This window comes from Topomyia yanbarensis, chromosome 3 (genome assembly GCF_030247195.1).
Source record: "Topomyia yanbarensis strain Yona2022 chromosome 3, ASM3024719v1, whole genome shotgun sequence".
Classification (NCBI taxonomy): domain Eukaryota; kingdom Metazoa; phylum Arthropoda; class Insecta; order Diptera; family Culicidae; genus Topomyia; species Topomyia yanbarensis.
This window is the reverse complement of record NC_080672.1, coordinates 248,965,902-248,981,949: the sequence shown is the minus strand read 5'-3', so window position 1 is coordinate 248,981,949 and position 16,048 is coordinate 248,965,902. Positions and strand designations below refer to the sequence as shown.

The window sequence follows — 16,048 nt, the reverse complement described above, 5'->3', positions numbered from 1 at the left end:
CTCATGTCTTGGTCCCCTTCTCTACAACTTTTTCGTGACATTGACGAATGTCTTGTCAATTCCTGTATGGTAAGGAAGCTTTCCGATGACAGCATGGTCTCTATAGTAGGTCCCAAAACCGTCGATTTGCAAGGACCATTGCATGAAATCTTGGCCAATTTATCTACTTGACCCCTCCAGCTGGGTATCAAGTTTTCCAAGGAGAAAACTGAGCTAGTCGAATATTCTCAATGAACTATTGCGCTCGTTTCAACTTTCAAATATCTCGGGGTCTGTTTCAACTTTGAAGGTATCACATTTGGTATCTGAAACAGCAGTGCCAACAAAGGCTCAGCTTTCTCCGTACAATAACCGGAACCTGGTGGTTCACCCAGGAGACCTAATCAGGCTGTGCCAAAGAATGATTTTGTCGGTGATGGGGTATGTGAATTTCTGTTGCCGCGCCGCTGCGACCATGCATTTCATCAAATTAGAGCGAATCCAATATTGTTGTTTGCGTTTTTCTGTGGGTTACATGCACTCGACTCTAGAAGTACCGGCGGGCGTCCTTCCACTGAAAAATCGATTTTGGGACCTCTCATATCGATTGCTCATCCGACGCGATATTTTGAACCGGTTAGTAATTGTAAATTTCTAGAGGCTTGTCGAGCTCAATTCTCAAACCCGATTTATGTTCTTGTACTTCGATTACAAGGCACAAAATATCAATCCTCTTTCATATTATTCCAACCGTGTCAATCTCCCGCATGCTTCTGATTCAACTGAATTCTTCAACACATCCATAGAAGACGAGATACGTGGAATCCCGAATTACATACGTCCGCAAGTTATTCCAAGCATCTTCCATAGCAAATTTGAAGAAGTTGACTGCGACATGTTGTTTACAACGACGGGTCAAGCCTCGACGGCTCCACTAGCTTCGGTATATTCAAACAAAACCTTCCCGCCTCATTCAAACTCAATGACCTTGCTTCAGTTTACGTCGCAGAACTTGCTGCTATTCTGTATAACCTTGGGATTATTGATACTTTGCTCACCGATCATTACTTTATTGTCTTGGATAGCCTCAGGTCAATAGAAGCTCTCCGTTCAATGAAACCTAGAAAGCACATTCCATATTTCCAATATGAATTGGAAACTCCAGTGTGTAAGAAAGTACAAGATTGTCTTAGTTTCGGTTACCTCGCATGGCTCCATCCATGGTAATGAAGAAGCGGACTCTTTAGCGAAAGCGATCGCTTTTGAAGGTAACATCTACGAAAGCCCAATCTGCTTCAATGAATTTTTCAATGTTAGAGGACGCTAGTTGGCAAACATATTTGAGCAATGGAGAGTAAGAACGGTGGCTACATTCTATTGTCCCGAAGGTATCAACGAAACCTTAGGTCAGAGGAATGGATGTGGGTCGGGATTTCATTCGTGTGATGTCTCGGATAATGTTCAATCACTACATGTTAGATGCTCATCGCTGACGTATGGGGCTCGCGAATAGCGGTATCTTATGGCGCTGGTTACAACGATAAGCACTTGTCAGCACGGATTCTTTTCCGGTCGATCGGTGGAGACGAACCTGGTCTCCTTCACATCCTTTTGTACGGAACAAATGTCCAAACAACTGCAGGTGGACACGATCTACACAGATCTTAAGGCTGCTTTCGACACTGTTAACCATGAGATACTGCTAACGAAGCTTGATAAACTTGGATGCACTGCCCGATTCTGCCGTTGGCTTCGATCATACCTTGTTCACCGTAAAGCCGTTGTTCAAATTGGTGACAATGAATCTGAGTCCTTTTCCAACCATTCTGGAGTTCCTCAAGGTAGCACACTTGGTCCGCTACTGTTTTCACTGTTCGTGAATGATGTGGCTTTCGTCTTAGTGCGTGGATAGAAACTGTTCTTCGCCGATGACTTGAAAATATTTCTAATTATAAGGAAAGAAGCCGATTGCCGTGAGCTACAGTATCTCGTTGATACCTTTTATAGTTGGTGTAAAAGAAACATGATGGTTCTTAGTGTTGCTAAACGCTTTGTTATCAGCTCAGTTAGCGCTCAACCTCCGAGTCAAGCAGACGCGTTTAGAATCGCTGGTCATCGGAAGTCGTGCACGAGCTATTACTTTTGAGCTTGTCACTCAGTTACGAGGCTTTGGGGCATCGCCGGCCCGTTTTTCGAGTGAATTTATCGCGAGCAGTGTCAACATGAGACGTCGCGAGAACACGTTCCGTATCGATTACGCCCATCTACCACGGAAGCCATCTTATGAAGAGCTTCATCACTTCGTCAGTACCATTTTGGAGTTGCAAAAGAATCAAGTTGTGAGAATTCAACCAAGCCGAAGCCTCGGTTGTGCGTTTGTTAAGGTCAACGAACTCGCCGTGGCACAGGCAACTGTCGAAAAACACGACAATGTACACGAGACAGAGATCGACGGAAAGATTTACAAGCTTCGGATAACGTTGGAGGACGGGGCTGCGGAAGTAAAACTCTTCGATCTCTCCGAAGACGTAACAAACGAAGATATCATCGGGTTTCTTCAAGCATACGGGGACGTACTCTCAATCCATGAGATGATGTGGGACGAGAAGTACGCATTCGGTGGCATCCCAACTGGTGTTCGAGTCGTAAAAATGATGGTAAAAACGAACATTCCGTCGTTTGTCACAATCGATGGAGAGATTACAGCCCTATCCTACTACGGACAACACCAAACGTGCCGACACTGCAACGAATTTGTCCACAGCGGGATCTCATGCATCCAAAACAAAAAGCTTCTGGTTCAGAAGCTGGCCGCCGATCAGACCAACACGTCGTATGCAAAGGTCGTGAAGCAATCGGCTCGACCGATACCGACCTACCAAAAACCAACACAACCAAAACAACCGAACACCAAACCGTCTGGCTCGAAGCCTTCCTCGTCAACGACGCTCTCTCCATCACCACCAAAAACAGATGTTCCAACACAACAAAACTCGGATCCCGAACTTCTTACAGTTCGGCAGCCGACCGACGACGTTTTCAAATTACCCACAAAGCAACCGAGGAACGATAGGAAAAACGACGGTGACGACACCGACCGATCATCAACTTCCACGAACAGCCGACGATCGCAACGCTGACCGCCGGGTAAGAAACAACGACAAGACGGGGGAAACGTTTCGCAGGAGGAAGATTACGGTCTATAATGGAGCACACCAGTTACAATTTTGCAACCATTAACATAAACAACATCACGAACACAACCAAACTCAACGCTCTTCGAACCTTCGTCCGTACGATGGAACTCGACATCGTTTTTATGCAAGAAGTCGAAAACGAACAACTTTCCCTGCCCGGTTATAATGTAATCTGCAACGTAGACCACACGAGAAGGGGAACGGCGATTGCACTAAAAGAGTACATACGGTTCTCTCATGTGGAAAAAAGTCTAGACGGCCGACTCATCGCCCTGCGAATTTCCAACACGACTCTGTGCAATGTATATGCCCCGTCCGGCACCGTCGCGAGAGCTGAAAGAGAGAGATTTTACAACAGCACACTTGTTTATTACCTCCGCCACCAGACCGAAAATGTTATTTTGGCAGGCGATTTTAATTGTGTAATACGACAGTGCGATGCGACAGGGTACAATTCGAGCCCATCTCTTCAAGCGATCACCCAACAAATGCAGCTTCGTGACGTGTGGGTTAAGCTAAATCGTCAAACACCGGGCCACACATACATTACACACAACTCGATGTCCAGGCTCGACCGGGTTTACGTGAGCAATAGTCTATGCGATCAGCTACGAAATACGAATACTCACGTGTGCTCCTTCACAAACCACAAAGCCGTCACCGTTCGTATGTGCCTTCCTCACCTCGGCAGAGAACCCGGCAGGGGATTTTGGTCCCTCCGTCCCCACCTTCTTACAGCTGAGAATGTTGATGAACTACGCACCAACTGGCAGTATTGGACTCGCCAACGTCGAAATTTCCCGTCATGGATAAGCTGGTGGTTAGCGTGTGCAAAACCCAAAATAAAATCTTTCTTCAGGTGGAAATCGAGTTTAGCCTACAACGAATTTAACCGCAAGTATCAACGACTGTATACACAACTTTTACAAGCCTACGACAACTACTTTCGAGACCCGAACATGCTGACAACCATCAACCGTTTAAAAGCAGAGATGTTGATGCAACAACGAGAATTCACGTATATGTTCGTGCGCATCAACGAAACACACATCGCTGGCGAACCTCTATCGACGTTCCAGCTTGGGGAGAGAAGGAGAAAAAGAACAACGATCACACAGCTACGCAACGAACGGAATGAAAATATCGATCGCTCCGAAGACATCGAGCAACACCTCTTGCAGTATTTCCAGACTCTGTATGCGCGGGAAGAGACGCTTGAAGACAGGAACGACGACTTTAGCTGTGAGAGAGTTATTCCTGAAAACGATGAGTTGAACGAAGCCTGTATGAGCGAAATTACAACGACCGAAATATATGCGGCAATCAAAACCAGCGCATCGAGAAAATCTCCAGGACCCGACGGCATCCCAAAAGAATTCTATCTCCGCACATTCGATGTTATCCACCGAGAAATCAACCTCGTTATGAACGAGGCCCTGATGTCGACTGCACCAGCTGAGTTCGTGGAAAGTGTGATCGTTCTCGTGAAAAAGAAGGGGACAGATGACACTATTCGCTCATACAGGCCCATATCGCTGCTTAACTACGATTTCAAACTCCTCTCGCGCATTATCAAAGCGAGAATTGAAACTGTAATGCGAAACCATCGAGTTCTAAGCGGTGTGCAAAAATGCTCCAACGACGATCGCAATATCTTCCAAGCCACTCTTTCGTTAAAGGATAGAATCGCTCAGCTGATCCACAATAAACAGAGAGCCAAGCTAATATCATTCGATCTAGATCACGCGTTCGATCGGGTCGATCGAAGGTTCCTGTTCGGCAACATGTGCGCGCTCGGATTCAATCGGAGGTTAGTTGATCTACTCTCCCGGTTTTCCGAGATGTCGTCGTCTCGCTTACTCGTAAACGGACGTCTTTCCGCCGCCTTTCCTATACAACGATCGGTACCGCAAGGAAGCCCTATTTCAAACTGTTTATTTAGCATATACCTACAACCGCTTCTCACAAAGATTGAGCGAGAATGTGGCAATGATCTTGTTGTAGCTTACGCTGACGATATAAGTGTTATAGCTACAACCGTACAAAAAATTGAGGCCATACACGATTTGTTTACCCGTTTCTCTCGTGTTTCTGGTGCGAAACTAAACCTCAACAAAACAACGGCGATAGACGTTGGTTTTATGAATGGAAACGCTCTCAACGTGTCATGGCTACGAACAGAAAACAGTATTAAAATTCTGGGTGTAATCTACACCAATTCAATTCGCTTGATGATTAAGCAGAATTGGGATGAGCTGGTGGGAAAATTTAGTCGTTTGATATGGCTACACGGGATGCGATCATTAACACTTCTGCAAAAAGTTACGCTGCTGAACACATTCGTAACAGCAAGGATATGGTACCTCGCCTCTATCCTACCCCCGTCCAACGCCCATACAGCAAAGCTGACAGCAACAATGGGTACTTTCCTATGGCGAGGAATCCCGGGTCGCTTACCTATCCAGCAACTAGCACGAAATTATGAAGAAGGAGGATTAAAACTGCAACTACCAGCATTCAAATGCAAATCCCTGCTAATCAACAGGCATTTGAAGGAAATTGATTCCATTCCCTTTTACAAATCATTCATGTTCCCAAACCCAGTAAACCCTCCTGCAGATTGTCCCTGCCTGAAAGTAATTGTGCAGAACGTCCCGCATCTTCCTCCACAAATTCAGCAAAACGTCTCAGCTAACACCATCAATCAATTCTATGTAAAAAACACAGACGAGCCCAAAGTTGAGCGAGATAACCGTCACGCGGATTGGCCTCGAATATGGAGAAACATCCATAGAACGAAAGGTCTCTCATCTCAACAACGAACCGAATTGTTTCTACTAGTAAACAGAAAAACGATACATAGACGCCTCATGTATGTGATGCGACGAGCGGATGGAGAAAACTGCCTTCACTGCAACACAGCAATCGAAACGGTGGAGCACAAATTCTGTGAGTGTCCACGAGTAGGAGAGGCATGGACACTACTACAACGAAGGATAGCGACAATACTACACGGATGGCGAAGAGTGTGCTTCACGGACCTAGCACAACCAATGTTGAATGGAATACACTGAAACACAAAAGCGTCAATTCTTAGACTTTTCGCAGTTTATCTAAAATACATTACCGAAAGTGAAAATGTAGTTAACTTACAGGCACTACAATTTTACTTAGAAAATGAACTGTAAATATTTTATAAATAAACTAAAACACTAATTTTACAAAAAAAAAAAAAAAAAATCAGCATCAGAACGAGGAACATGTTTAATTTCAACTATAACATCGCTGGAACTCAGCTGCAACGCGTTGATCATGTTAAAGATTTGGGCGTCATCCTTGATGAAAGGCTAACGTACACCCATCACTTCTCAGCGATCATTGACAAAGCTAATCGTCTACTAGGTTTTATGTTCAAAATATCCAACGAATTCCGGGACCCTTTGTGCGTTGTATTGTTCGCTGGTGCGCTCACAGTTGGAATTCGCAAACGTCGTCTGGTGCCCCTACCATGCAATTTGGAGCCAAAGAATTGAAGCCGTCCAGCGCAGATTCATAAGATATGCGTTACGTCAATTGCATTGGAATGATCCGCTGAACTTGCCGCCATACGAAGACCGTTGTCGAGTACTAGGACTGCACACTTTAGAAAATCGTAGATACGCGTCGCAAGCTACCTTCGTATCCAAGCTTCTTCTCGCCGAATATGATGTTCCCGATCTCCTATCACAAATTAACCTCTACGCACCAACTCGTGTCCTTCGTCCTCGAACACTGCTGCAGACTGAAATGCGTAACACTAACTACGCTGCCAACAGCCCGATACTAGCAATGGTCCGTCGCTTCAACGATTTTACCGACAACTTCGACTTCGTCATTAGTTCTGCACAGTTTAGAAATCGTTTGTTATCACTTTAGGTTAATTTTCTGTAATTTAGTTCATTAAGACTCATTGTCAGATGGACGTAAATTGTTAAATATAAATAAATATAAATATTGAACATATTGTCGGGACATGCACCGTTTACTACTCTGCCAGAGCTCAACTACTGAACTTCCTACATCCCCGAGGAAGATTACCCAATGCCTCGGTTCGAGATGTGCTGGCAAGCTGTGATCTCCTCTATATGTCCCTCGTGTACACCTTCCTAGAAACCATCAATATACAGATTTAATTGTCCTTTTTATTTTTCTTATCATTCTCAGTACCCTCTTCCGTCTGTACCGTACACCCACAATGGTTTGATGCGCTTCCAAGGCAACACAAAATGTCTTTGCTGAATGAGTTAACAAACACGAGACCTACAGCGCAAACATCACACGCGCAACGCAAAGTGTTGTCGATCCGCATCTGAGTCGTGCTACGGAATCGTTTGGAGGAACCCCTGCCGGATCGAGGAAGATTACCTGGTATCCCACTACACGATTCTTCTTGACGAAGGCCGTCCGAGTCTGATACCATTGCTTTGATCTCCCGATGCCTGAAACTGAAAGTTAATAATTTTCTTCAGTCTGACATCTCCCTCCCCTGACTCTAATAACCAGATTTATCACCTCATACTCCTCCCCCTCCCCCAATATCATGCCGAAGCATTTTGCTCTTCCCGTCTCTCCTAGTTTTAACTGTCATATTACATAATCTCTAAATCATTACAAAATTCCATCAACGGGGTGGGCGTAGCGTATTGGTAAGCGATTGCCTTGTACGCAGCGCACCTGGGTTCGCGTCTCGATCCCGCACATAGGGTTAGAAATTTTTCATAAAAGATTTTTCTAACCCGAAAAGGCGAATGACCTTAAGGTTAAAACCTCTATAATTGAAAAAAATTCCATCACGACCTATAGTTATTCCTAGTTTTACAATGGTTGTAGCATTATCCCCCCCAGCTAATAATTATTTGCTACAATAATCTCCCTGCTAAAAATGTCAAACCGAATTACCATAAAAACTAAATGACAGCCCTAACGATACGAAAATTATAATACCCCTCGTGTTTATGTATAAGATTGCTATAAAATCTCTTCATTCCAAACAAGTATCAATATGTAATCCCCTAGTTTTAAGAAATTTAAAATGCAAAGCAAAAAAAAATGGCAACTTTAAGCTAACGTGCCCTATCAAATGAGCGAATTTAGTAAAAAAAAGCATTTTCCCGAAGGCACGTGTTGTACAGCTAATTTCAGAATATATTGGCTCGATTGGCACGATCCCTGTGATATTCGAAGATTTTTTACTTCTTTTCGTGCTTCTGCCTTAGATTGATGATCGTTTTTTTTCTAATTCACTTCACACAGTTCTTTTTCAATCTGCTAGACACTATTAATTTTACTATGTATTTCGGTATATAACTGCAAATATCACAAATTTCAGGGTATCCTAAAAATTTGTTTCCAAACGAAAGCTAGTGCAATGTTTGGATTATTGTATTAGTGTTTTCAAACCACATACTGTCGTTTATACTTAAAAACTTTTAGGATGTAGTGTAAAATACAATACTTAAGCACCCGTTCGGGTGATGCTGTAACTACGGAAGCAAAGACAAACTGAATCAGCAATGATGCAAGTTCTTTCAGATGCAATTTATCTAAATGCATATTCCAGTATAATGCACATAAGTGCACATGAACACAAACAGTGGGAGGTTAAAAGCATTTTCCCGCATATTCAATGTAACCCTTTTAGAGAATGGCAAGTAATCACATTATAGATTGCTACACCTGATGGAACGTGATATTTCACCGATTGAACCTGACACATATTGTTGATGTTGCTGTTGACAAAATCCAATAAATTGATCAAACTACACTTAGCTATCATCGAATTACGAAATCAATCGAATGTTCGACACATTGCAATGTCTGGCGGTTTCGTGGAAGTGCATGGAGAAAAACGTGTTATTCTTCATGAAATACTTGTATACACACACCTAGAAAAATCGCGTAAATTTACATTTCCTAACCCTGACATATACGAGCATCAAAATGACGTAGTTTTTCGTTTGATTTTTATTTTACATTATGTTGAATTTCGTAAATCACGTAATTTTACTTCAAATATAGCGTTGGTTCTGAATGGTAATAAGTGTAATTTTATGTCATTGCACATGTAAAGTATATGTTTCATGTAAAATCAAATGGAACACTTATTACGGTTTGTTGTATTGTGTTATGTTTGCAATTACGTCAACGAAAAAATTCATATTTTTTCTATTGGTGTGCATACTTGTCATCGTAGAGCAACTTACCTGCCTGGAAAGGGAACTGGCGACATCGATGGTTGCCTGGGAGTCAGCTTCGATTTCCTGCAAAAACGTTTCCCAAGCATGGAATAGGTTTGACTGGCAAGCTGGTCTAGTAATGGGAAAAGAAAATAGAGCAAAAACGCGTCATAAGTAAACGAACAAGAATGTTTGTATTCATATAGACAGTTCGTTTCATTGAACCAGACCAAGGTTGATGTTGGGACATTGGCAACTTAGATAGAAACACATAAAAGATATTCAATTAGGGGAAGTGCGTCGAAAACGGACATCCCGAGTAAGATGGACACCCACACAGTTTTAGCATAAAGAATGTTAAAAAATTGGCCAATATAGTCAAAACACCTGGGAAGAGGTTCTAAACCTTGAGATGTCCGTCTTAGGTACAGTTCTTCTATATATCAGTCCATATCTTGTTTCAATATTGCTCTTTAACCAGACGGTAGACGTTATATATAAAATCGTGCACTAGCAAGGCGACCATTAGGATATGGGTAAGAAAAAGCAAATCTAATCGTATTAAACAGCTAAGAAATAATGGTATATTTCTGTAGTCGGTCGCTGAAAATGCATTTCCCCAACTGGTTCGTATTAATTAAGTCCAGAATAGGCTGTCCTACAAAAAAATCTATGTTCGAAAAATCATGGTGCTCAACCCTAGAACGAAGGATATGCAAATTTGGAGCATTTTTATAAAACAAATCTTTTTTTTAAAACTCATCTAGACATATCATATTGAAATATCGCATGAACGAAGTTTTAGAAAAATTATTTTGAATCCTGGTGTTTTCGGCGATAGTTGGTACTAATTCGTTTTTATCAGTATCTTTTGTAGGACCATCTTCGTTGAAGTCTCCACATGAAACTACTGTTCTTTCACAACGATCCATGCTGTCATTTAAGGTCGATCGGAGAAATATACGAATATCGAAAACGAAAAACACAGTATATTTTTTCACCATGTGCTAAATATTCAAGAAAATCAGCTAATGAGGTACTAGCGCTACTGATTGATTTTAATGAAGATTTAACACACGCAGTAGAGAAATCTGCTTATCTCGCAGTAATTTTTTGTACCATTCTCAGTTTTACTCTTAGATTTCCGAACATACTTTGGCATACCTGGAACGGCTCTTTTTAACTCCTGCTGTAATTGTTTGTACTATTAATCAGCAAGATATCAAAACGTTGGAGTAAATTTTGGGCAACCTTATCTTGAAGCGTAAAGAGATTCTAACTCATTTACTCTCATCAGACATTTTCTAGTATTGTTCTTTTTCAAGTTCATAATCATTACACAATTAATTTGATCATGGAGATCTGATTAGCGCAAAACCATTCCAACTAAAGCTACCAGGTTATGTTTCCCAAAATTTACTCCACTATTTCGATACAACTGAATTTGTCACCGTGGACTACCGACGAATGGATCATGTATGCTAAAGCATGCTCGGAAAATATTTCAGTAATTGTTACGTTGTAGGAACTAATAAAAACGAACTATTGCTAAATATAGCTGAAAACGGGACGAGTCAAAATTACTCTTCTAAAGCTTTATTCATGTCATATTCCTTCGAAAATTTGAAAATATTGCGATTTGATTGTTTTATTACACGTCATATCATACATTAACATTAATAAATAAATATAATCAATCGTGAATGGTATACAGGCTGTATTGGTGTTATCACTTCTTATTCGAAAAAGATGTTGTCCATGCACAATTCTATAAATGTCTCAATAATTACCTCAGACTAAGATGTAAATTCTAAGTATGTAAAAACAGAAAATAGAGAAAAATCCTTTTAAATTGCTCACTGGTGAAGTAACTGTTAAGATATTGATTAATTATAAAAATGCAGACATAATTTCAAGGTTTCATGATATTTACTCAAAATGCTTTATCTCAGCCCGCCATCCGAATTTTAACAATATTTTTTCACGAAATTATTTGTAAAAAATAGTACGTTTCTATACATATCTCAAGTTCAGAGAAAATAAATACTATTTGTTTTGCACAGATTTTCTTCAGAAGATGTATTTTCGCTATGTTTATCTATCAATGATATAAACGCTTTTTTTAAACTTGAAAAAGTTGCGAAAACTGGTTTTATACGAAAATTTTGCGTTCAAAATGGCAATTTTCATAAATCGCATTTGCAGAACCAGATTATTTTCGAGAAAATTGATTTGTTCTACAAAAGTACTTCAATTATGCATATTTTCTACTACAGGGTTGAGCGCCATTACTTTTCGAAAATCGATTTTTTTGGGATAGGTTGGTCCGGAACATAGTCGCGAGTCGGGTTGATTTATTCGAATGATTTGAACTTAGAAATTACGAAGGTGGTGTAAATTTTGGTAGAAGCGATGCCTGATCCGATCATGGGTTTCAGTCGGGCTCAAATCAATCGATTTAAAACTTCTTGATCCCGGTCAATTTTATTATAATATAATCGGAAAAGGCGACATAGCATGAAACTTACCTTTCTTTTCTCAATTCACCATTCCGTTTCCTATAATTTGACACCAATACTTGCAGAGCTTCAGCATGTTGTTCGTAGAGTTGTGCTAGTGTTTCTGTGAAGTCCGAAACTGAAAATGATAAAGGAAACTAGTTTAAAGTTACACAACTAAACAGTCTTATTTTTCTTAATTAAAACATGAATAAATTTAGGTGTTATGTGAAAGTAAGCTGATTAAGGTACGGTACTCTAGTAGATCTTTTAAAAGTTGGGGTGAAACAGTTTACGAGATAATCTATGACTTAATCCGAAGAATTCTTAACTTCTTTTCATTCATGTAAATTTAGTAAATCGTGACAAAAAATGTAAGAAGGTAAAATATCTGGCTATTCAGCTGGTTAACTGCTCACATTAGAGCTTGTTGTCAGTAGCAAGTAGGCAAATACCACCATCCATATAAAAAGGATATGCAATCACCCCCAAAAACCGACTTTTGAACTGAGACCCGCTGGGCCGAGTCTCATACACCATTCGACTCAGTTCTTCGAAATCATCAAATGTCGGTATGTGTGTGCGTATGTATTTTATAAGGTCACTAATTTTTCTCAGAGATGGCTGAACCGATTTGCACAAGCTTCAAATGAACCAATATGCTATTATTGAATTTTTACTTGTACGGACATCCGGTTTCGGAGCTACAGGTTAAAGAATACGGTCACCCATAAAATTCTTTACAACTTAGTACCACCATGATACACATATGATTTAATTAGTCTGCATAATTAATGTAGCTTTGACCATATTATTGATGCCAAGTTTCTAAGTTCATGCCATAACTGTTTCTCAGCGAATTTTTTACCGAATTCTAAAAACTCTATCAGAGCAAAGCGTTATGTCTAACACCTCCTCCCTCCCAGGCCCAAAAGATGGTCGGTTTCCTACATTCAGAATAGGGAGATTTGTACTCCATCAGTTCAGACCATCTCAGATTGATGTCTGAGCTGCCCCAAATGATGCGTAGAGTGAACGTTCCGCTGCGTAATGCAGCATACTGGGAAGTTCGCCCAGCTCTTCCCAGGCTCCGTTTGCCATTGAGAATATTTTAAATCCCCTCAATAATTTTACCCATAGCACGGGTCGCATGACACTATGGAATTGGGGTTCCCTGTTTGGTGGGTTTTTACCACCGGAACAGGTAGTTCGTAGTGTAATTCTTAGCCAGTTGAAACAACCACTACCGACACTACACGGCTTATCTTGGCTGCTCGGAGAAAGAAGCTGACATAAAAGGACAGCTTAACTGCCATTCAAAAACTACTTAAACGATTTATTTCAAATTTTGCATACACATTCTATGTAAAAAATATCTAACCCCTACGTTGAGTTTTTGAGATAATTTTTCGATTAAGGGGGTCGCCGTTGATACTGTGATGGGGTCTGTGAAACGAAGAATTCTGTCGAATAACATTTCCAAGACACGGAAAAAATACATCCTCTCGATGACCGGGTAATTCGCAGAGCAGCCGAGTACCAGTTACTTATCACCTTACATTTATCAACGTTGATCTGCATGCCGTTTAACAAGCTCCGTTTCTTTATATCGGCTACATCATCCTGGAGCACAGCAGGGTCGTGTCCTAAGGCAATTGAAAGAAATATTTTAAGATTATCATTGTAGAGTAGTTTTCCGGACCTGATGCAGGTGTAGGGAAGTTGCTTCAGTAATGTTGTAGGGCACCTTGTCGAATGCTTTCGTGAAGTCAAAATATATTTCGTTCACTTAATGACGCTTCTCGACAGCTGGAATTTGTTTTACAAATCTTTGCTAACGTTCATCAGTTATGTTGGAAGGTGCAGCGTACATCATAGTATAGACGAACTTTATCAAAACATAATTAATAATTTACATTAGGACGAGGAAGATTGATATTGCATGTAGACAATGTTTCGAGGTACTGTTGCGATGGATAGACAGGCAGGCTGGTAAATATATCTCGGAAATGATCTGTAAAAAGATACACCGACTCGACTCACTGTGAATTTTTGTGTCGAAAATATACATTTTCTTGTATAAGCCCGGAACGTTTTCTCCAATTTATATACGTCCAGAATGTCGAGGAATTATTTCGAAGATATTCACCGAATGCACTATTCCGGGAAGTTTCATATTGCAGTTCAATTTGACGAGGAAGAGTTTAGTTGTCGACAGTACTATGACCTCAGTATCGCTTTCGTTGTTTCCGGAGTACGTTGCTTACGCAATAGCATTCAATGAAGACATTATACCTTTCGTATTGGACTAACACTAAGTTTGCGAAAATCGATTGAGTAAACCCCAAGAAATCAATATGGACAAATTATATCTAGATTTTGTATGTGCTCAGACGTTCTCTAACTCCGGAACCCGAAAGTGGGTCAAAATGAAATTCAATAGTAACTTTATATGCGTATGAGGTTATAAAGTCAGCAATTGCGTAACATTTCTATAAGAGAAAGGCAATAACAGCTCAATTTCGGACCTTGAGAGTAGCCACTATTTTCAATCGGAAAATATCTGAACAAAATAACAAAACAATCGTAATCAATAAATCAAATCTCTTTTGTTCGGTGCATGGAAAACAATTTTAATATTCTAACATTTGTGTATAGAAAATTTCTCTTATTTTCAATGGTAGGCTATTATTCCGTGCATTTTAATATTGAAAGTGGCAACGAATCTGATGAAAATAATTAATGAATAATACCGAAAAAAAACTCGAATGGCACCAAACCAATCATTCACTTACTCCAGCATAGATAATTTCAGGAGCAGAATCAAGGACTGACCCAGATTCCATAGCATAACTTTGATGAAACTGCGTCAAATCAGAATGGAGAAAACTCTAAGCCGCACCTTAGACCTTTTTCATATTTCGATTTTACTATCCGGGAGTAAACACTCAACAAGTGGAAACGCATTCCTCGCCGTATTATCCAATCGGCTTTTACGCTATGAACCTGACGTAGGGTTGTACGTAACCACTCGACGACGGAGATTTTATTTGTAACACGCCTTTCCTTTATTTGTTCGCATCGTCGACTTACTTTAGTGTAATGGTATAACATATTCACGGGAAATGTACGATGGTTATCTGGGTGAAGGAAAGAAGAAATGCTTTATGCATATAAATCAAGAGGTAGGGGATAATGGAGTAAAACTCATCCCCTAAGCAAATTTGATCATAACAGCTGTAGAACACTAACGGAGAGAATGTCAATAATGATGTCATTTAACCAACATTTTCCTCTGTAATTACAAACCTAACGCTTTGCGAAATATTCAAAAACATGAAAAAAATTAATTTTCAAAATCATTATAAATTACTTACTATTTGAAAATAAGGCAGCGCAAAACGCACTTGTGCGGGGGTAAAAGCCACCACAACAACGAATGCACTGCAAAAACGAAGCAAAAAGCTTTGTGAACAAACAAGTAATTTTGTTTTCTGCCAGGATTTGACAAAAGTGTGCCATTAAATCGCCTTAGGTTACGAAATTTTTAGGTTTCTAGAACGATTTTTCTGTTTTCGATCATAAAACCAGCACGGTCGATAGAGAAGGCATTTTTCCCTCGATGAAGCAAAGATATAAATATAGCAAAAAATGAATTATTTAGTAGATTTTTCATACATAGTGCGATAGAATAACGAATAAAGGTAAAAATAGCACATCAATGCACGGACATAACGGTAAACACGCGTAAAGCACGTTATTTGTTTTTTTATTTATATCTCGTGCTGCAATTCAAATACTTTAGCAGTGTATATTAGCTATGACGGACTTCCGGCTAGTGTTAGTGTTTTCCATAAAGTAGCTTATGATAAAAGTATGAAGTGCATTTTGCTCCCGGGGTTCGTTTTACCCCATCTTCCCCTAAATTACTTTGTGTGCGTCGAAATAGCCTGTGAGATATCAGGTCGGGAAAATAATGTTTGGGAACTGTTCTTTATCAACTAGGATGGGTTTGAAGAGCCCAGTGCAGGTTTGCAAACCACTTGGGAATGGTATAAATTGGAGTTTACCTTCTTGTATTTTTTATTCCATTTGTTGATTTGATAAAGCACGGTACTACTACTAGTGCCAACTTTTGCATTTTGCATTTCAAAATTCT

The 16,048-nt window shown here is 40.3% G+C and overlaps 1 protein-coding gene across 1 annotated transcript in view; it reads right to left on the bottom strand.

Annotated features, from left to right (window-relative positions):
• LOC131688740 (uncharacterized) overlaps positions 1 to 16,048 on the bottom strand; it is a 342,957-nt gene that overhangs the window by 205,493 nt on the left and 121,416 nt on the right. The window contains 2 exon segments of the mRNA XM_058973225.1: positions 9,419 to 9,524; positions 11,920 to 12,028. Of these exon segments, the coding sequence (XP_058829208.1) occupies positions 9,419 to 9,524; positions 11,920 to 12,028 (215 nt within the window).